The sequence below is a fragment of the Lepidothrix coronata genome, unplaced genomic scaffold (genome assembly GCF_001604755.1).
Source record: "Lepidothrix coronata isolate B3197 unplaced genomic scaffold, Lepidothrix_coronata-1.0 Scaffold2, whole genome shotgun sequence".
Lineage (NCBI taxonomy): Eukaryota > Metazoa > Chordata > Aves > Passeriformes > Pipridae > Lepidothrix > Lepidothrix coronata.
In genome coordinates this window covers 12,236,441-12,257,441 of record NW_016690182.1, presented here as the reverse complement: position 1 = coordinate 12,257,441, position 21,001 = coordinate 12,236,441, and the positions used below count along the sequence as shown (strand labels likewise).

General features: G+C 44.6%; 1 protein-coding gene across 8 annotated transcripts in view; it reads left to right on the top strand.

Moving 5' to 3' along the window:
- Positions 1–12,582, top strand: part of DCX (doublecortin) — a 91,682-nt gene extending 79,100 nt beyond the window's left edge. For all 8 annotated transcript variants that reach the window (XM_017815450.1, XM_017815419.1, XM_017815409.1 and 5 more), the window contains one exon: positions 729–12,582. In XM_017815450.1, the coding sequence (XP_017670939.1) occupies positions 729–757 (29 nt within the window). In that variant the 3' untranslated portion in view covers positions 758–12,582. The remainder of the gene's footprint in view (positions 1–728) is intronic.
- Positions 12,583–21,001: the final 8,419 nt, after the last annotated feature.

Sequence of the window (21,001 nt, the reverse complement as noted above, 5' to 3'; positions counted from 1 at the left end):
ACGAATTCCTATTTCACCTCTTCTTACATCAAGATTTCTGTGAATTTCCTTCCTGAGTATTTGGGGTTTATTATTTCATTTTGCTCACAGTTATTACCTGTGTGTGGGTCGGAGTCCAAACAGGTCCCAGGAGAGCGTTAGCCCTTGAGCTGGTTTGTGTTCCTAATTCCATGCAGAACTTTGAGGAAGCAGAATAAGATGGTTATCCAAGAAAGGGACCCTGGAAAAGCTTTACATTCAGCATCTGATCCAAATAATAACCTTGGGATTGTTTTCTTAACCTTTCTCGTTGATCAGAAATTATTTAAAATAAGGAATAAATCATGGAATGTGATTTTCCTAGAGATTTTTCCTGAAGGTAACTTTCAAATTAAGGTAAGGCTCTTTATTGTGGACATAGGTTCAAAGATACCTGTTTAAGGCAAGGTCCTGCTCTTCCATGCATGTGTTAAAATGGACACAATGATCCAGAAACAACAAAAAAAAATTAGTTCTCAAACTTATCCCTGAACAGACATCTTTCTTCTGGCACCAAGATGCTCTTGTTCCACTGTGTGAGTATCATGTCTTGATTTTAGCCTGGTCAGCCCAGTCCAGTAACCAGTGCACGAGTCTTCCACCCTGTCCCTATGAACTGCACAGAGCTGGGCCACTCAGCTGCTTCCTTATGCACGGCCAAAGCTGGAAACTCATTGTGAGAGTTAACATTTTCTTCTTTCTCCCTACAGGACTTGTATCTGCCTCTGTCTTTGGATGACTCTGATTCCCTCGGAGATTCCATGTAGAGCGACACGGAGCTAAATTGCAAGCATTGTCTGAGATACAGCAAAGCACTTCTGCCAAAATAAGCAGATAGGTGACTGGTGCTTTCAAATCAAAGGACACACAGTTATATGTCTTTTTTTTTTTTTTTTCCTGTGATTTATCCTCTGTGCCACAAATCAACACCTGCTAGTCTATAGAGATAGAGGGATACCATTCGTCTAAGTTACAGGGATGCAAAATGGACATTGTGAAAAATTTGGGGCATTTCTGTGCATTTCCCACTTTCTTCTATTATTTCTTCTTCTGCTGCAGCTATGTAATTTTCCTAGTGATAGTAAAGTAGCTCCCCTGGAAGTGTGCAAATGGATCCCCTGCTGACCAGTTTGCAAGCTCAAGTAGAGCAAATGATGTTCTCCACCTGCCCAAACTGCCAGCATTTGCCAGTTCACCTGTTCCTCATTTACAGCCCAAATTTAGCACCTGCATACTAACTAGTATTGGTTTTATTTTTGGAGGGCAGGAAGGGAAAGGACTTACTAGTTTGATGCTTAATATGCCAGCAGAAGCTTGGCTGAGATTAGGAATGGTTGTGTAAGATGCTAAGTAAGGTTAGTACAATAATTCAAATTATTCAAATATTGGGATTTTTCAAAAAAAAAATTAAGCAAAAAACCATAAATCAGTTCTCTGGAGTAGAACACCTTCCACAAACAATCCAAGGGTACTGCTAGCTGGTAAGAAATATTTATACCTCCCCTATGGTATCTCTCTATCTCTGTTTGTAACAGTAATGCCTTGTGAACAGCCAACACTGAAAACACTGTGAGAATTTGTTTTCAGGTTTGACACCCTATAGATCACTTTTTATAGCAAAAAATCAATACACTTTTTATAAAGGAAAACCTTGTATCTGTGTTTTGGGAGTAAGGATTCAAGCTCCTTCTTTTTTATAAAAGCTGGTAATTTTCATTTGTTTAAAAAACACGCTCAGAAAAAAAAATGTACAAAAAAACCAACCACAACTGCAGAACAATAATAACAGCAACTCAGTTTAGAAATCCTGTCATCACTGCCAAAACAGACACATGTAGGGGAAAACAAAAGGTCAATTCAAAATATTGAATGTTTTGATAGTTTTTGTAATGTTTAAGACTACATATTTGGTTTTTTTACACTTCACTATTCCTAACTATGGCCAGATTCTCTACTTATATAAAAAATTGAATTTTGTGGTGTTAAACCCCCCCATATTTTAAGAAACTCTTCTATCTGATAAAAACAAACTTGCTGTATTTAGAGAAACCTTTTGCTTTTTATTAATCAGTAGTGACTCCTACAGAATGCAAAGTTCATCTCTTCACACAGGGCTGGTGGTTTTTACTACACTGAAGCTTTGTCATAGGCCAGCTGGCATTGCCTCCCTTCCTCATGGAATAAGCTTTGATGGAACTGATTATTACAGAACTTTACCTAAATGAAATCTGTGCAATCAAATCTTTCTTTGTTGCTCTATTTGCCTTTTTTTTTTTTTTCCACATAGACACCTGCTCCTATTGCCTTGCAACCCCTTGTGATTGGAATGAATTATACTGTTGTGATGTTTGATGCTACATGGATGCTGGGTTGTTCCCAAAGCCACTCCACGTTTTGTTTGCTTGCACTGCAGGTATGAAACAATCTGTGCAGGCTGCATCTTTAGAGGTTCATGTGATCTTACATAGAATGCAACTTAAAAAAAAGAGATTTATCAGAGAGAGGTCAGGACTGGGAATTATCAAGGGGGCAGAGTTATCATGCACCAAATTTGCACCCAGTAGTCTTAGTGCATGATCATTTACACCCAGAGTTTTGCACCAGAAATCATTTGTTCTTACTAATAACTTCATTTAATTTAATATCTCTCTGACTGCACAACTGCTAAATGATCATTTTACCTATTGTAAATAGAATCCTGGGGTTAGTTCAAAGGCTAAGGGCTCGTGTAGAAGGATGGTAGTGTGGACAAAGCATAGGTGCAGTAGTCAGGACACCTTTCAGCTCTTGGCATTGCTAAATTTAGTGTCTGAATGGGAGCAGGTCTCTTGGTAACCCTGTGCCTCAATCTGTCTGTCTGTCCCTGCAGGGACAGCACTGTTCTACCTCACTGGGGGTTGTGAGGCCAAATGTTGGTTAACATTTGTACAATGCTTTCAGATCCTCTAATAGAAGGTGCTGAAGTATTCTGGGTGCAGATTTGGTTATGGGTGCTAATTTTTGGCTGTTTAATCCTGTGAGTGCTACTGTAGACACTGGCCATGAGCAAATAGGACTTATTAAGCATTAGGATGTCAAAGGCCGTGGTTACACTAACAGTATTATTCATCAGAGCTTTTGTGTTAGGAAAAGCTTTGGGGGGACAGATAATTTGATATGGTTTTGCCCTCTCCTCTGTTCTGTTGGTGGAAATCTCAGAGTCCCTCCCTGAGTCTGCCTTTCCAGGGACCCTGATTAGTAGCCATGGATTGGACTCCAGTCAAAGGTGCTGTTCACACACAGTGACACAGACCATTGCTGAGCATGTCCTGCCACCTTTCCTCAGCTAAACCAAGAGACCAGCCACGAAAAAAAATCACATCTAGGTCCTCTTGATGTTCAGTACAGGACACTCACTGTAGATCCACCAGGAAACCTAAATCTTTGCTATCCTGAACTGCTTTTAGCAGCCTGAACTGCTGGAGCTGGTGGTGAGGAGTAGGAAGGGAGTCTGAGATGTGCTTTCATCCATGAGTGCAGTTTGTGTAAGATAAAGCAGGATCCTGAGGCATGAATGATCCTTTGGAAGGATGGATGGATGGTTGTTGAAGCAGCTGTTGAGAAGTGGTTCCTTTCCTTCCTGCCACGAGTAGTGTTTGGTTATTTGAGGATGTTTTTCCTGGTGGAGCATGCTAAGGAATCACTGAGGCCTTCTTCCTGAGCTGCACCTAGTGACACCTCTAAAGCCTGATCCTGCAAGTTCTCCCTTGGGAGTGGAGGTTTTTTTGTGCATGAGGATCATCCTGTGATGGGGCTGAGTCTAAAAATTCCTTCAGGGAATTAGGGGGACCTTGAAAAGGCCTAAAAGAATAAAAAATATAATTGTTCAGTGGGAAAAATAGCCATTCAAACCAGCAGAAACCACAAAGAAAACAGGGTATGAGGTCAAACTCCCAAGTTTTAATAAGCAATTTTCTAGGTAGAAATGCCTGGGCAGTAGAAGTCAGTGAGCATTTCAGCTGTAGCATAGAGTTAAGTCTGTATTAATGCCAATATTGCATGAGTTCTTGTACAGAAATGCATGTGGAATGTTACATACATTCAAAACTAGTTATCTTTGGCTTTGTAGGATCCCTAACATAGATTTGAATACAAAGAGAAACAGTGCACAGGCATCAGACCTTAGTTATTTAAATATAAGGACAGCCCTGATTCAGGAAAGAACTTAAAGATGTGCTGAAATTTTAGCACGTGCTTTACTCCTGTCGATTTTTCATGAGATTAAGCTTGGGTTTGGTCAGAAAGCTTTCCTGAACTGCAGTGAATTAGTAAGTACTTTCAATATACTATAGCAATTCCAGACCCTGTGAGATTCTGGAGCAGATTATAGTAATTCCACTATATACTCCAGAGTTTACCTTTTGTAATTTTTTTCTACTTTTACAAGCACATAAAACTCCACAGGATATGAGGATTTGCCATATTAATTCTGCTATAAAAACCCTGTCTAATTTGCCTCATGAGGCTGCCTTTAGTGTTTTCAGAGACTAACTGAATCACTAAAACTATATTGTTTTAAAACAATACGGTGTTTAAAAACAAATTGGAGCGGCTCTTAAAGTAGTAGGGCTTCATTTCTTTGAAATCTGCCTTTATTCAGTATATTTTAGCAAATTTGCATACACAGTAAAGATACCTGTTTGATACACAGTCATTAGGAAGGAATTGGAGCAATCCTCCAAGCCTTGACTGATGTGTTCAGAATTCATACATTCAGGTGATGATCTTGACTGCAGAAAATCAGGGCACGGCAACAAAATCTTCAGCCTTGGGATTTTTATCACTTGTAAAGCATTTATAATCCTGAAGCTTCTGAGTTAAAGCCTCATCTGTTATAAGATTTGGAGCTAGTTCAGTTCCACCAGCTAAACAGTCAGCCAAGACCCTACACCTTGAAGTAATTTTGCAAGAGTTCGGTAATGGGATTTTACCTTGGTTTGCCCTGTGGTGGGAGCTGGAAGTAGCTTTTGCCTACCATTGTCTGTGTTTCCTATATCTGCACATTATTTACGATCTTCTCAGGAGCTAGAAACACTAATTGTGTTACTTTCATAGGCAATAGAAAAAGAATTCTGCTTAGAAAACAGCTTCCACATCTCTTTCATCCTAAGCTAACACACACATATGCATGCAAAAAAAATCACACGCTCAGTCCAGCTGCTATTTTTCCTCTCATTTGCTTGTTCAGTACTTTCGAAGGGAAAAAAAAAGAGGAGGCAGGACCAAAAATTGTGGCCAACAGCAAAACAATGTTACACCCAGGCATTTCCAATAGGAAATAATGGCATTAAAGTGTTAGTTTCTCCTTATCCATACGGATACTGATGGCATTTTCTAGGATGCCTTGTCTTTGCTTTTTCACTCCTTTGAGGCCGGTGTTGCTCTTCTTGTGGCTTCCCGGAACACCTTGTGGAGGTGCTGTGGAATGCCACGCTGAATCCCTACACAGACACTGTTCCAGAGTCAGCCATCCCTGGAAGTGGCATCCTCTCTGCAGGGGCACAGTGTGGACTTTGCAGTGTGAGCCCTCCCTAGAGCACTGAGAGCCCGTGAGTGATTTTGCCATTGACCTCAGTGGTACCCCACAGCCATGCAAAGGTATCAGAGAGTTCTCTTACTGTAGTAGAGGCAGAATCATTTTTAGAAAGAGGAATAAAATATAGCCAAGTAAATTAGATATAAAATTAGTCTAGAAAGTGTCTCCTCAAGCTAAGACAATCCACAACCAGAGAAAAGCTATATAAAGGTGTGTTTGCCCCACACAAGGTGCTGATCACGACCACAACAAAACACCTTTTTTCACGTGGTGACTTAGGCTCCAAGTTATTTTTCTGGTTGCTGATGGAAGCAGGCTGGGACAGCATTTGGGACTGGTGAAGTTCTTTGTAGAAGCAAATGGAGGGCACAAGATGAAGCTCTTTTTCTGTGTATCTGAAGAGTCATGTCAGTCCATGCAACAGGACAAGTGCTTTACACAAGATTCCTAGAAGAGATGCAGCTGAAACACCACCTTGGTGTAACGAGACCAAGAAGGTTAAGAAGTGCCTTCTAACATGCTTTGGGCTTCAGAAGCAGAACTGTACATGTGCCCAGCAAGGCCTCGGTGACAATGGCCTTGACAAAAGGGGACAAGGCAGACTTTGATTCTTGAGGTACTTAGCCCATCTTGCATTTATTCAACCAGCTCTGGGAAATTGGTGTGTGCAGAATCACAGATTTCTTCTGCCTGATGCCTCTGTCCCGTCTGTATGAATCTGAGCAGGCCTCTCCACAGTATCTCAGGAAATGTTAAAGCTGAGTCTGGTGTCTCACAGAGCAGCTGCTCCTCACTGTGGAGTGAACTGGGCTGGGTTCTGCTACACTGGTTATTGATTCTGCCATTCAGATATTCTTTACCCTCCTTCTTTCCTCCTGGCTTGAGAGTGGGTGTCTCATTCTGGGTGCCTCCCAGTGAAAGGCTGGGGCCAGTAATGTGTGTGGACCCCTCATTTTGTTTTGTTTCCTCTGGAACAGATCTCCAGTCATTTGATATCTGTCTGCGGGTCTGAGACCAAGCTGACTAAAAACCATGTTTTAATAGGGGAGGTGCACAGAGAATATAAGTAGGTGGATAGAAAGGCTTTTTCCAGCAACGCCATTGCACAGCTCTCTGACAGAATCCCAGCTGTAGAGCAGGGACTGTGGAGCTTTGGGGTCACGGACCCTATAGATCCCTCAGGACACTGTTTAGAGAAGGTTAAAAATACTGACACTTATTTTTGGCCAATAGATGAGCTCCTGAGCAAAGAAAAATCAAACCTAGTGGATTCAGCAGTGGGATTTCAGAGCCACTGGGATGTCAGAGCTGTTAGTCTTTGGCATAACTCTGGACAAATCACTTTTCCTTGTGCCATGGTGTGCCAGTGCATGAAGGGCTGATTATAACACTGCTATTTGTAAAGTGCTTTGAGATAAGGTGACAAAAAGAGCTTGCTTTTAATATTTATTCACTACTTAGAGAAGTCTGAGCACCTTATAGAAGCAAACTATGGTCCATTGTCTTTGGAAAACCTCTTGAGGAACTCTGTTTCTCTCAAAACTGCTGTAAAAATGCTTCATTATTTTAGTAACGGTGAAAGACAAACACCTCATTTTTAGCTCCCCCCAAAAACCCGTGGACGAGGCAGCAACATCCCTGGCAGCAAGGCCATATCCACATCCAGCAGCCCCTTTCTCTCATCTGGAGTTGCCACCTCTGGCCTGCATACAGACCCTGCTCCCCCTCTTTATATTACATGTACGTGTAAGTCTCTGAAGCAATTCACATTACTGTTCAAAGCATGGGCTTTGTGCTTGTAAACAGTGAATAAGTCTAATTATTTCAGTGGCTTTCTATCAAGAAAACAGCGGGACTGCTGTTGAAACCCTTCTAGTTTAGAGAGTATTCATGGCTAGATGGCTACACGGGAGAGAGCTGCCTTTCAGTTGCCTTGCTTAGTGCACTTACTTGAACTCACCTGTTCTGGCTCTTGCTCTTTATCTCAATGAGCTGTAACTCAGGACTCTAGAGCCAGTTCAGATTTTCCCTTGGTCAGACAGTTTATCACTCAAACAACCGAAGAAGGAGGAGTATGCTGAAAGGGAATTAACAAATCTTTGCAGTAATTAGTCTGTCAGCTGAAAAAAGAAAGTTGGCATCATTAGGGAAAGATGCTGTGATGGCCATTGTCAGGGGAAACAAAGGGAAAGGGCTTGTTTCTTAGGGGGATGGTGGGGGACATTTGTTAGGAGGTAGTTACTGAGTGATGGAATGAGCTTGAACTGAAAGGAAAATCAAATGGCAGGGAAAGCATGAGATGGAGCACTGGCAAATCAGTGCCATTGATGTGTGGGAATAATGAAAGAAAAAAGCCAAGAAATTCTAGGGACAAACAAAAGCAGGGGGGGCTGAGTCTGACTGAGGATCTACGGCTTGGTTTGGACAGAAGGAGCTCCTGGCTACTTGTGGAGAAAGCCCTTGCCCCTGCAGGTACCTAAGCCAGGGTTCAGGCTAATCTGCCACAGCAGTGTGTCCCACTCCCAAAGGCAGAAATAAGGTCACTCTTGGCTGCAGGCAGGAGAACTTGGCTTGAAGTTCTTCCCCTGCTCCTGTTTAACTCTCCTGCCAGCACGTGTCATCCCTAAAATGGAGAAGGAAGATCCAGCCCTCTGGTGAACAACATCACCAACCTGTGGTTTGGTTTTATTTATATTCTTCTGTATCAGATCATTGCATGATCAACATGCCCTGGCTTGGAGAGGTCAGGCCTGGCACACCAGGGAATTGCAGGGCGTGTGCAAGAGAATAATGAGGGCACTTCTGGGCCTCCTGTCCCTTCCCATGGAGCTCAACAAACTCTGGGAAAAGTAGTAACCCACTTGCACCAGGGTGAAAAGCCAAAAGCTACTGGAGGAGGTTTTCTTGATTTGCTGTGTGGGCAGAGGGGCTGATGATCATCTTGTCCAGGAAATGACCAGCTGTGTGTGAAAGCTGCAGCAGGCAATACAGCAATGGGAAGTCTGTGCTGGACAAGAGGGTCTGTGTTTAACACTGGTTTCCTCATAAGATCTTTTTTTCTATATTCATTTGAGTTCAGTTAATGTAATCCTAAACTACAAAACAACTGATATATCTGAACACTTTTTATTTTTCCTGTATGTTCTCAGATTTTTTTTTCATTGCATAAAGATTGCATCTCTTTGTTTCTGTAGATTCTCCAGTGCTCACTATAACACAAGTGAAACCCAACACACCTAATTCTCTGCTTCTTTAAGCAGACAGAACCTCCCCTTTAATTAAGGGAGCTGAATCCATTTGGTCCAAGGTTGGTCTCCTTTTCCAGAGATTGATTACTGTCGATAATTCTTGTGTGATTGATTACTTGAGTGCAGATTGAGTTTCCTGGGTGACAGCTGCAGCCTTTGCAGAGAAAACCTCACTGACCCCAGATATAAAGTGATCTCTTGTATGAATCTCGAATAGCAAGTTACAGATGGGAGATATTTTGTATAGTATTATAGTTAATGATAAAGCTGAAAGAGTATGTTACAATATCTTAAAAGTTTTAGAATTGAAAATTAAACAAGGAACCTCAGCAAATCAGGGTCTCCTCCGTATTTTCTGGTTCTAAAGAGTGTTGGCTTTATCTCAGTCTCACTTCAGTCTACCAATAGAAATGTCCTGAGCCCAGCAGGGTTATGGGACTAGAAACAGCATTTTTATTTCTACCAGTATTTTTCTATTTTACTCTAATCCCAGCTAGCACCAAGCAAAATAGAGATTGATGGTTGACCTGGTTTTTAGAGAAAAGTATTACCAAATGTGTTGAAATGAAAAGGAAGGTTCAGGTCATTTTAAGTGACTCGTTTAAACTCAAGGCTGCTTTTGATTTTTATCCAAGCTGGTTCTTCCATCTCTATTTGCAACAGTTACATATAGGAAATCAAGATAAATTTGAGTCACATTTGAATAGTGGGGTTGTTGCAGAGCACAGCGATTCATCTGGCACATCCAGAATGGAACACGTTGGTGGCACTTGGTTCAGGGTGGACCTGAACCAAACCCTGGTTCTGAAAACCCAGGTTCTGGAAAACCCATGCACAGGGTCAAACTTGGGAAATATCTGCAATGGACCAATAGACCCTGAGCTGGGGTCCAGGCCCAGTTCTTGAAACGATGAATTTTACCCTCAGAGAATCCCTGTGGAACATTTAGTGGGGTTTATTTTTGTTGTTCTTTGGGTTTTGGGGTATGTTTGGGGAGTCCTTTGTTCTTTTTTAAATTCCAGCATAGCTGCTTTTCTCCATCTGTTTCCAACCATTGCAGAGCAGGGATGGATGGGCTTGTAATTCATTTCCCTTAGCAGGAGGCAGTTGAAGTCTAGTGATATTCTGTCTTCCTCTCACACTCACCATACAGTCATTGAGGGGCTGCAGTACACAGGTCTTTTTTTCCTTTTTCTCCCCCTCTTTACGACAGAAGAGCTTCTTCCAGATTTAGTGTGATGTCTAATGATGCATCTGCTTAAAAAGAAGAATGTCTAGGAAATTAATTGCACTGCTAACTGGTGTTTATAGATATTGTGAAGCAAGTGTTGAATGTAAGAACAAGAAAGCCTGTGAGTTATAATTACATGCTGAATCCTGACATGTAAAATTGTTGTTAGTTTGCTTCTTATTTAAATGATGGGTGATCCAAGCAGCTTTATCACTGTGTACAGCTGCGATTATCAGTTAGAAGACACCCAGGGTCTTTTGGAAAGAGGAAACCTGTCTAGCCAAATCTCTTGTATTCTCTGATGTGAGGACACATTCCCCCCCATGATAGTCTGGATTTTGTGACACTGCCTAGCCTGGAAGCACAGGAAAGGACTATCAGCCTGCTGACTTTGCTGTTCCTAGCCTTTGCCTATTTTCTCGAACAGAAATCCTATCCCAAACTAGGGTGAGCAGCTCCCATCACATCAGCCTGAGTTACTCATGCTACTCTTCTCTGAGAAGCAGGAACTGCCTTCGCTCATGGCCCTGCAGCTCTTGGGGCTGCACACCTGCCAACAGGTTGGGTTGAGGGAGGGAGAAATGCAGCTGAACCAGAACCCGATCATAGATTACTGTCTTAGGTCATTCATCGAGTTTGTGTGATTTCATCATTAACAACGAAGCTGCAATATAATATAACTGAGAGGCCCCGGTGTATTTTCTATTGTCGTTCAGTGGGTGGGGGTTGGAGGGGCAGCTGGGTTTAAAGTTTAGCTGGTATACTTTAAACTCTGTGTACATAACCTTGGAGGGCACGGGGGTGGTGAGGATTTGGTTGTTATTTCGGTTGGGACTGGTAAACTTCAGTATGTTTTTGTTTAAATAATAAGGTATTTAATTAATGACATTGTACAAAGAGCTATTAATTTAAATGGTGTTTTTGTTCTCCTAAACCAGATCTATTAACCTTTCTTTTTGGCAAGCCTGCAGCAAAGCTGATCATGTTGACTTTTGTACCTTGGGAGAGTGCGTGGAAGGGGAGGGGAAATGCTTTTCTCTTCAGACAGATAATGTTGCCCATAGTTAACTTTCTGCTTGGATGTATACCTTGAAATCCCTTTATGCTGAATTTTTATGTGAAGGTCTCTCAAAGGGACAGAACAAGCAGAGGTTATTCCAAAAGATCTCAACTGTATCATCTTGTAATATATTGCAGCTTTATGCCAATGATTCCTTGCTTACCTGTACACAGTCCATGCATGTTTTGAACTAATTTTGCATTCTCCATTTGTGGTGAGTTATTCAGCATTTTAACCACCTTTTGTGCCATTCAACTTGTACAGAAAACATTTTTATTGACGTTTTAAAGGGAGGGGGAAGAAAATAAAAAGACCCCTTCTGCTCCCTAGTTGTAGGTAGAACTCAGTTACTTAGCAAACAGATGTAGATGAGTGGTTGTAGTGTTAGAAATGTTAGCTTGCTCGTGAACAAGCTCTTGAGAGTAAATGCATGGTCCTGTACCTCTCTTTTCTTAATTAGCTCTTCCTTTCCTCCTGGAGAGATCCTCCCTCTCTCTTACTCTGTCTTTGTCTCTCTCGTGGTTGTAAAGTACAGATTTGGGCAGAAATAAAACGATACACGACGAGGTTTGAAAAGCAGTTCTCAACAGGTTCTCTCGGGGAACGTATTTCTCACAGCGCCTTGCCTTGGCACGTTGATTAAACTCTTAACTTTCAAGGTAAAGCAGGAGGAGATCAGCCGTCCGTTGCCTCTGCTCGAACTGGGGAACAAGTTAAACCTTTGGAAGTTTGTGGCTCTGACGAGATCTGGCTGATCCTTTGCAGCTGAGGCAAGAGGCACGTGGTGCATCGGCCGTGGCCTCCTCACCTGGTTGTGGCTGTGCCTGGGACTCGTCCCACGGCCCCTGATTTGCGGAGTTTGCACAAACACTTTTTGATTTTCCTGGACACGCAGCGCGAGGGGGTGGGGGGTGGAATACAGGGGTTATGTTGTTAGGGGCTCTGTAGACAACTCCTTCTCCACGCTCCCAAGCTCTGAGTCGAGTACACAGGGCTTCTTGTTTATTAGCTGTGGTTCTGTTGGCAACGGAGGACAGAAAACCGTCAAATTCTTGGAAAAGATGGGGTCACTCACAAAGACGGATTTTGTAAGAAATGGACTTAAAAAAACCCCACAAAGCCCTGCCACAAAACCACCAAGTGTACCTAGATCCACACATCTATTCCCCCATGCCTCTTCTCCCTTAACAGAATTTCCTTTTGTTAGAAGATTTGACTTTCTAGGAAAAAATTCCATTTTTGTGAGGTGTTGTGAACTGTTTTTACTACTTGTAATAACCATCCCAGGTCTGAGTATTCTTGTAATGCAATGCCATGCAGCAGAGAACCTGTCCACTTTATAGCTTTGCTCTCAATATTTGTTACTCATTGTTTTCTCATCTAAATGTACATTTGCAAGATGTGTGTAATGTCATTTTCAAAAAATAAAATTTGGTTTCAATATTTAGGCCGATAAAAACCTTTCTGATGCTTTTCTTTGGCAAGTGTATGTTGACTATGATTTATGAATTATAGCAGTACTTGTTCATTTTGATCCATCTGCGTTCCCAAATCATTCCCACTTGTATAAATGCAGAAAAGAAAGTGACTGCAGAGGAAATTCGATGGCCCTGAATTAATTAAGACCCACATCTGCCTAACTGAAGCAACCCAACCTGTGTTAGACCCATCCTTTTGCCCAAAGGGATGATCTCCCTGTCGGTCCCACTCTGAGATATAGGGGGCAAGTAGGGGCAGCTCTTTCCCTAAATGAGCACTGCAGTTAAAATGGTGTATTCAAAGCAGCAAATCTGGCCCCAGTCTGAACTCTGTCCTGGCATCCAGGGCCTGGGCAAGGCCTCTGCAGTCTCACATGGGCTTTGGGAAGTTTGGTTAGTCTTGAGAGCTGCACTGTGTTTGTCCTGCCTTCCCACACTGGCCTGAAAAAGGTCCCAGTTCTCCTTTCACAGCTACCCTGTCAGAACCACAATGAAGACAAAAGCATTCTCCCCTGAAATCCCTGAAAAATGATAATAAGGCTTAGATCTCCTCATTTAATTATAGAGTACAAGCCACTTTGCTCTTTGTTTCTGCCTCACATCTGCAGAATTAGAAGTGAGTGTGGTGAGTCAGCTCTGGCCATCCCTGCTGTAGACTGGGCTGCTGTGAAAGAGCTCGGATCCTTCCCGATGTTTTTTTCACGCTCGGATGGATCCCTTTCTCCTTTTTCCCCTGTGGCCATCACATGCCAGCCCAGAGAGCGCTGTCCTCTTTGCCCCCTGGTCCAGAGGAGATGCTGTGCCAACTGGCAAGCAGCATCAGGGCTACCAACACATCAACCCACTCGGCCAAGTGCTGGCACCCACTTGAGATGATCACGCCATGCTTGGCCAGGCCAGAGCAGCACAGACAGTAGAGTTCTGTTTGCAGTGAAAGACCACACTGAAAAAAATTCCAGTTCCCAGAATAAAACCAGTAGAAAGAAAACAGTCTCAGAACAGCCTTTATCCAAATGTGCACGGACTGAAACTGAAGCAAATGTTATCAGAAAAGCAGAATGAGCACTTTGGAAAACACTCCGCTTGTGCCTTTATGCACCCCAAGAGCCAACAAAGCAACTGGTGTCTTTTCTAGGGGCTATGTGTTAGATGAGGTCAATAAAAAACTTAGGAGGCAGTGCTCCTGCCTGTGCAAAATGTTCTGAAAGTGTCAGATTTAAATCCCTCAGCCTGCTGTGTGCAGCTATTGTAGCAATTCCAGGGACTCCGGAGAGGGTTCAGAGGAAACCTAGATGGTGGTAGTGTGGCAGCTGCAACCAGCACTGCACAGCAGTGGAAATGATGCTGCTGTCTTAGCAGGAATCACACTAACACATACGAAATCACTCGATTTGCTGTCATGTCAATGACAGCAAAAATTCCGTTCCCACAGCCCAGCCTTCCTGCTGCATCAGCCTGGATCTGGACAGAAATGTGCACACAGTGTCCTGGGATACGTCGTTTCATCAGAGCAGCAAAACAGTGTTTGCTCCCAAAAGCTCCCAGTTCCAGTGTGTCGGCCCCGTGTGGTGCCAGTTGCTCAGGCTGAAATGGAAGTTCTGGCCTGGTTGGAAACCCCTTGGCTGGTCCCTTGACCTAAGGGCCATTGCTTGCTGTCCAACGGGGTTCCAGGCAAAGAAAATACGCTTTGTGCCTGTTGGGCTTGTCGGCTGCAAATGATCCAAGTGTTTTGTGGCTGCTGGCTGGAATTGCAGCTCAAAATATGGTAGCCAGACCCACGTGGAACAAGACATTGACTGGGCTCTCTCAGCTCAGCTCCATGAAACACCGAACAGGGTTGTAGCTTCAACTCAAGGTTTGCGCAATTATGCTTAATCTGGTATTATCTGTAAATAAAACAACTTTAAAAGTCAACAAATCAGATAATTTACGAGGTTTCTTCTGCAGTCTGAGCTCCGCACCTTGTTCTCCACCTGCTCCCTCACCCCAACCTCTCTCAAACACACCATAACTTCAAGGGTACAGTTCTCCATGCAAGTATCACCTTTACCATAAGGCAGGCCTTGCACACCTGCAAACAGATGTGACTCTCCAGATGTTCACTGGAAAAGATCCATGGTACAGCTACTGGTTTGGGTTTTTTAAAGAATCAAATCAGAAGGGTTTAATTTTACAGCCCACAAAGTATGTGAGAACAATGACTTGCAATTGTAGGTACTCAGCCCTGTATTTGCAATCCGGTTATTATGAGTTATGCTGACTTGGGCTCTGTATGATGCATCAAACAACTGGACTCCTTGTGTTAAGTCTTTATAAGATTATCAACTGTTTGTGTGTGAGGGAGCAGGAGTAATGTTTTATGGATTATGACTTCAATTACCATAAACGCACCTTTGCCACTGAAAATTACAATCTGCATTCTTTACTCTCAAGTAGGTCTACTGAATTTAAAAGTTCCCATTATTGTTTGACATAAATCAGTTGACCCTGAGATCCCAGAAGCATTCCAGTTCCCGACAACTGTGAGTCTGCCGCTCCCTGACCTCCATGTATTAAAGGATGCAAAGATTTTGTTTCCATTTATGTTACTTCTCTGGGGTTACCTGGAGGGTAATGAGGCACTGAGTGCCCCAAACTCCACTGATGTATCTGGGAGTGAAGAGCAGGAAAGATCTTGAAAAATATGTTTATCTTTGGGTTGTATAAGCAGTGAACAGGAACACAGTCACCGTGAGGCGAGCCTGAAACCAGCGGGACAATAGGAGCCTGCAAAACCTTCAGGGAAGCACATCTTTGTGGAGACACAGTTCTGGCCTGGCAGTGGCATCCCCTCCCTGCTCCTGTCCAAACTCCAATGTCTGGGCCACCAGCTCCAGCTGGGTTTCACTGCAGTGAAGAAACCCCTTCTCCCAAGGACAGACAAGCACCTTCTCTCTCTCCTGCTTCACCTAGGTCAGAGTCCACCAGCCAGGTCATTAGTGTGGTGCAAGGTAACAGTAAATGTGAGACCAGGAAAGGATGATAAATAAAACAAATCCACTGCTTTCTTGTGCTGGGAACTCATTTATTTTAACTGCAGGTCTTCCCACAGCTGGTGCACCCAAACAAGTGCTGGATTTGAGCTGTTCCTTCTGGTAACTGTGCTCCTGCCACGATGTGTGCATGTGTCATCATCTAATGTAAGTGTTCAGAGTGTGCTTTCAGCACCCATGTACAGGCACAGGAAGTGCCATTGAGCTGGTTAAACCTCTGTTCTGCTAGTCACTGTGAGAGAGTGACAGTCAGGGAGTGACAGCCGGGACAGCAACTGGAGCTGAGGAGAGAGAGGTGATTTCTGAAGGTCCCTGGCAACACATCAGTTCAGTGGCCTAGGCTGCCACTCACCACACTGAGGTTTCACAGCAGCTTTACTGCTTTAACTGGGATGTGGAACCAACACATAGGAGGGTTTTAGATCACTGGAAATGATGTTCAGCCTTCTGTGTTCGGATCTTGGGCTTCTTGAGCCCAAGGCAACAAATCAGGAGTTTGGCCACTCTCTCAGCTGCTCCCTTTCACTGTCTGCCATTAAACCTTGTGATTTAAAAAGCTTCTCTCAGAGCTTGTCACCACGGGCTGGCTGTGTGCTGCTCTCTAGACAACCCCCCAGGCAGTGTTTGTCCACCTTCTAAAGCAGAGATATCCAAATGATGCAAGAATTCACAACCATGGGGAGTTTCTCTGGCGAGCTACGAAAACGTGTTAGTGGGAGAAACACCCCAGTGGCACCACTTAAATTGTTTCAGTGCCTTATCAGTCCCATTAGGCTGAACTGCATCTTTACCTGTCTTAAAAGCTTATTCATAAGCTTTTAATATTCTAGGAGATGTAACTAAGAGCCCACTGTCCTGGTTTTGGCTGGGACAGAGTTAATTTTCTTCCTGGTAGCACCAGCTACTGGTGCTGTGGTTTGGATTCAGTATGAGAATAATGTTGATAATACACTAATGTTTTCAGTCATTGCTAAGTAGTATTTTTACTCAGTCTTTTCAGCTTCTCATACCCTGCCAGCACGAGGAGCAGGGAGGGGACACTGGGCAGATGACCCCAAGTGACTGAAGGGATATTCCAGACCATATGGAGTCATGCTTAGCATATAAACTGGGGAAAAGCTGTGCAGGGACTGTGTCTGGGGCACTGGCTGGGCACAATTGCACTTGTTGTGTATGCTGTAGTACTTTTAGAAAATATTACTATCGTAATTATTATCATAATAATTATTTTCTTCCATTTCAGCCCCATTATCTCAACCCATGAGTTTTCTCCCTTTCTCCCTCCTGACTCTCTCCCCATGCCAGTGGGAAGGCAGTGAGTGAGTGGGGCTGAGTTGCCAGCTGGGGTTAAGCCAGGCCACCTGCAAACATCACACAGTGTGACCCAGCACAGGGATCTGAGCTGTGCAGCACAACAGCACTAGCTGGGGTCCTGAAAGCAGCACAGCTCCCTCGCTCACTGATGTGGCCTCTGTGCCTTTGGGACACAGGACAGGAACACTGTGAGACTGCCACAGCTCTTGGAAGTGATCAGTAGAGCAACCAGAAAGAGCTTCCTCCTACAGGTACTGTGATCTGCTCAGGTCTTCAATGGTCAGCAGAACTAGGGAACTCAATTGCTCTTTTAAGGGACAGGAGTGGACCAAGATGCCATCCTCTGACATGTATGGCCCCACTTTTGCTGAAAAATAAGGCAGCAAAGCCAACCTAAGCTTGAGTTAGCACAGTGCAGCATTCCTGGCTGTAATAACCAGAAGAGTTCCCACTGAAGATGCACACACAGCCAAATCTGCCATCAGCCTGATTTAGCATCAGTGACAATTCTTCCTGTACAGCCTAGAAAGGTGACCAGCACCTACAGCAGGATGCAGCAATAAACCCTTCATTTTAAATCAACAGATGACCAGCCTGGCCTCTGGAGAATGATGCATTTGTGCAACCAGGAAAGAAAACCTCAGGATGATGCTGTTCTGTCACAAATTGTCCATGCTTTAATTAAGAAGTCCTCATCAGGGAGGAAGATAACTATGAGATACATGAGGGGAGGAACACAGTTGATCTATAATGAAATCAGCTCTCAAATGAGGTCGCCCACCCATGCACTGCTGTGCACACGCAGTGGGGAGATGAGCCAAGCACAGAGGGATGAGGACAAGCTTTTGTAGGCTGCGAATGAATAGGTTGTGCTTTGGGTGGGGAGGGGACCGGAAAGGGGGGGGAGGGAAACGCAGTTACGTGCTGGAGAACTTGAGGACAAGGGCAAATGTGTCCTCCCGTGCCCTGCTCACAGCTCCCCCTAAGGGACAATTTCCTTATCCTAGCGTCTCATGAAAAAGTCCCGCAGAACAGGCTCCCAGGCACACACGGGCCAGTGCAGCTTCCCCTCGTGGCTTATCCCATTAAAACAGAAACTAAAAAACACCTTTCTGTCCCCTTGACACAGATTTAGGTACATAAAACCAAGCCTGCCCTTCATATCCTTAAATCTTTAAATCTAAATGACTCAAAATACTCTGCTGGTGGTCAGAAAAGTAGATCAGCTGTGACATTTTAAATGTCAGCCACCAGCACTAGGAAAAGAGTATTTAGAGCAGTAGGGTACAACTCATGAGATTTTCAACTCTTGATACAGCCACAGGTTTCTGTGTCACTTGGGGAGTCACCTCGGGCCACAGACAAAACACAAGTTTTGTCTTTGGGCAAGTGCCCAAAGTGGGCTTAGAATCTCTTTGGGTTCCAGGTGCCAGCAGGATGAATAATCACTACTTCAGACTCCATGTAAAGAGTTTCACCTGGGAAACTGGAACAGTAAGAGTTACATGCGTGAGAAATCACCAGCAGTGTGAAATCAGGGCTGGGACCTGAAACTGCAAGAAGACAGATCTTCATTAAATGAAAAAATGTCGTTATATGATCAAGTGTCCAAGGTGAAACCTCCTGGGCTCCAAAGCAGACATGGACTGCAGTGAGCATTGCTAGGGCACATGTCCTAACTGGGAAAACTAAAGCTTGGTGCAGTGGGGAGTGCAGTGCTGCTCCTGTGCTTGGGAGAGGCTTGGACAATGTTCCTGCAACAGCAGCATCCCACAGACCGTGAATGACAGGGCAAATGTGACCCAAGCCTCGTTCAACTCCTCCTAACATTAAACAAGGCTTTGATTTAAGGCCATGTAAGGGGGGCAGCACTCCTGGATGCCTTGGCTGCTCAGATGGAGAAGGGAAAACTGTTAAGCCCAAGTGCTTTTCTCATGACCCTGAGACAGGAATGGCTTTATCCAAATCCCACCGAGAAACAAGAGTGCTACAGGCAACGTTTTAAATATTAATGTTTACACAACCCTTGGAATACAAATGGAAATTCAAAGAGAAGGGAACTCCTGTCTCTGTGGGCTCCTTGGGGAGATTTTTTTTTATGTGTGTTTTTCAGCATGATTGACATCTGCCCACACAGACGGTGTCCTGTGTGCCCCAAAAACACCCATCCTGCTGCCACTACACAGGGCCCTCGCTGCCAGAGAAGCAGATAGAAGCTGAGGAACAACTGGCCTCAGCCATGGGAACCCAGGGAAGCAGGATGGGAATCCAGGGAAGCCCATAGGTGGGTGAGGGAGAGGAGCCAGCTCCTTCCTCGACCCCTTCCCCAGCACTGTGCCCTCCTCCCCTCCAAACACTGCGTGAACAACATGCCCAGACCCAGGCTGAGGGAACTCAAGGACCCCACAGTGGGGGTTCCCCAAGCCCCTCACAAGGCAGGCAATGAGAGTGCCCAAGGAACCTCCATTAGGCAGAGGCGAATCCTCGGGCTCAGTGCCAGAGCCTGGCAGTGCCCCAAGGATGCCGGGTGCTCACCAGCACATGGCCAGCAGGCAGATGGCATCAGGCTGTGCCCAGGGCCTTGCCAGGCCTGTCCTACACCTCTCTTGCCTTGCCTGGCTCTGCCTACCTACCCCAGCCCCACAGTCAATATCCCAGCCCTGCACTGATTCCAGCTCCAGCCCCACAAGCTGGATTTCACTGCCAGCTCTGCTGTTTCAGCTCCAGCTCTGCATCTTCCCGACACCGCTGGGTGAAGCTGTTCCTGGTTCTCACAGCAGGAGCTTGGTTGTGGCTCCAGCTCTATGAGGTTTCAGTCCAGCCCCACAGTAATTCCAGCTCCAACCCTAAAGTCACTATCCAAGCCTCACAGGGGTTTCACCCCCACCCCTACCATCTTTATGTCTCCACCAGCTCTGCTGCCTCAGCTCCAGTTTCCCAGCTTCCTATTGCTTCTGGCTAAAAGCTGCTCCTGGTTCTCACTGCACCCCTGGGGCTGTTGATAAAGCCATGAAACGGTCACTGTCATCACTTGAATATCTCTAGGAGCTGTCACACCCTTCCAAATGGGGTCCCCACCTTGGGGGATAACAGGACCTGACTCCAACACACCCCCTCCCCTCCTGGGTCTCACTTCCCCACTTTCCCACATCGTCCCCCCTCCCAGTTGGCATCAGGGGCTGGGAATGGCCACTCAGCCCCTGGCTCCCCATCCCAAAAGGTGCCCTTGGGCTGGTCCTGAGCCCCAGGAACAGCCCTGAGACCTCCACTCCCCCCTTGTGCTTGGTACCATTGGGTGAGCTGAAACCTCCTCAAGCAGCTCCTGCAGTCCCCAAGCTGCAGCTCTATCCCCTTCCCCATGGGATTTATTGCAGCTCCACCAGGATTTGCATCTGGCTCCAGTTCCAGGGGCTTTACGTTCACTTCTGCCCCACAGTTGGTGTTTCAGCCTCCGCCCCACAGCCTTTATTTAATAAACATCATATGTCAAATAAATAAAATAAAAAATAGAACAAAAAGAAGATAATGTGACAGTATAAAAATATATTAATACAACGAAGTGAGAACAACACTAGAATAACATAAGAATAATAGAATAAATAAAGCAACAGTATAAAACAAAAGTAGAATAAAATAAAAATAATAAAACAAACAAACAGCTTTATTGCCTTTTTTAAAATTACTTTAAGCCCCAGTGCCCCCAAGGGCCATATCCTGCCTCGCTTACATTGCCTTGCCTATCCCTCCCTTGCCATGCCTTGCTTTGCCTTCCCTACACTCCCCTTGTTTTGCCTTGCCTGTCCCTCCCTTGTCTTGTCTTCCCTTGCCTACCACTCTCTTGCCTTGTCTTTCCTTTCCTACCCCTTCCTTACCTTGCCTTGCCCTCCCTTGCCTTTCCTACCCTCTCTTGCCTTTCCTTCCCTCCCTTGCCTTTTCTGCCTTTCCCTTGCCTTTCCTACCTTTCCCTTGCCTTTCCTACCTTTCCCTTGCCTTTCCTACCTTTCCCTTGCCTTTCCTACCTTTCCCTTGCCTTTCCTGCCTTTCC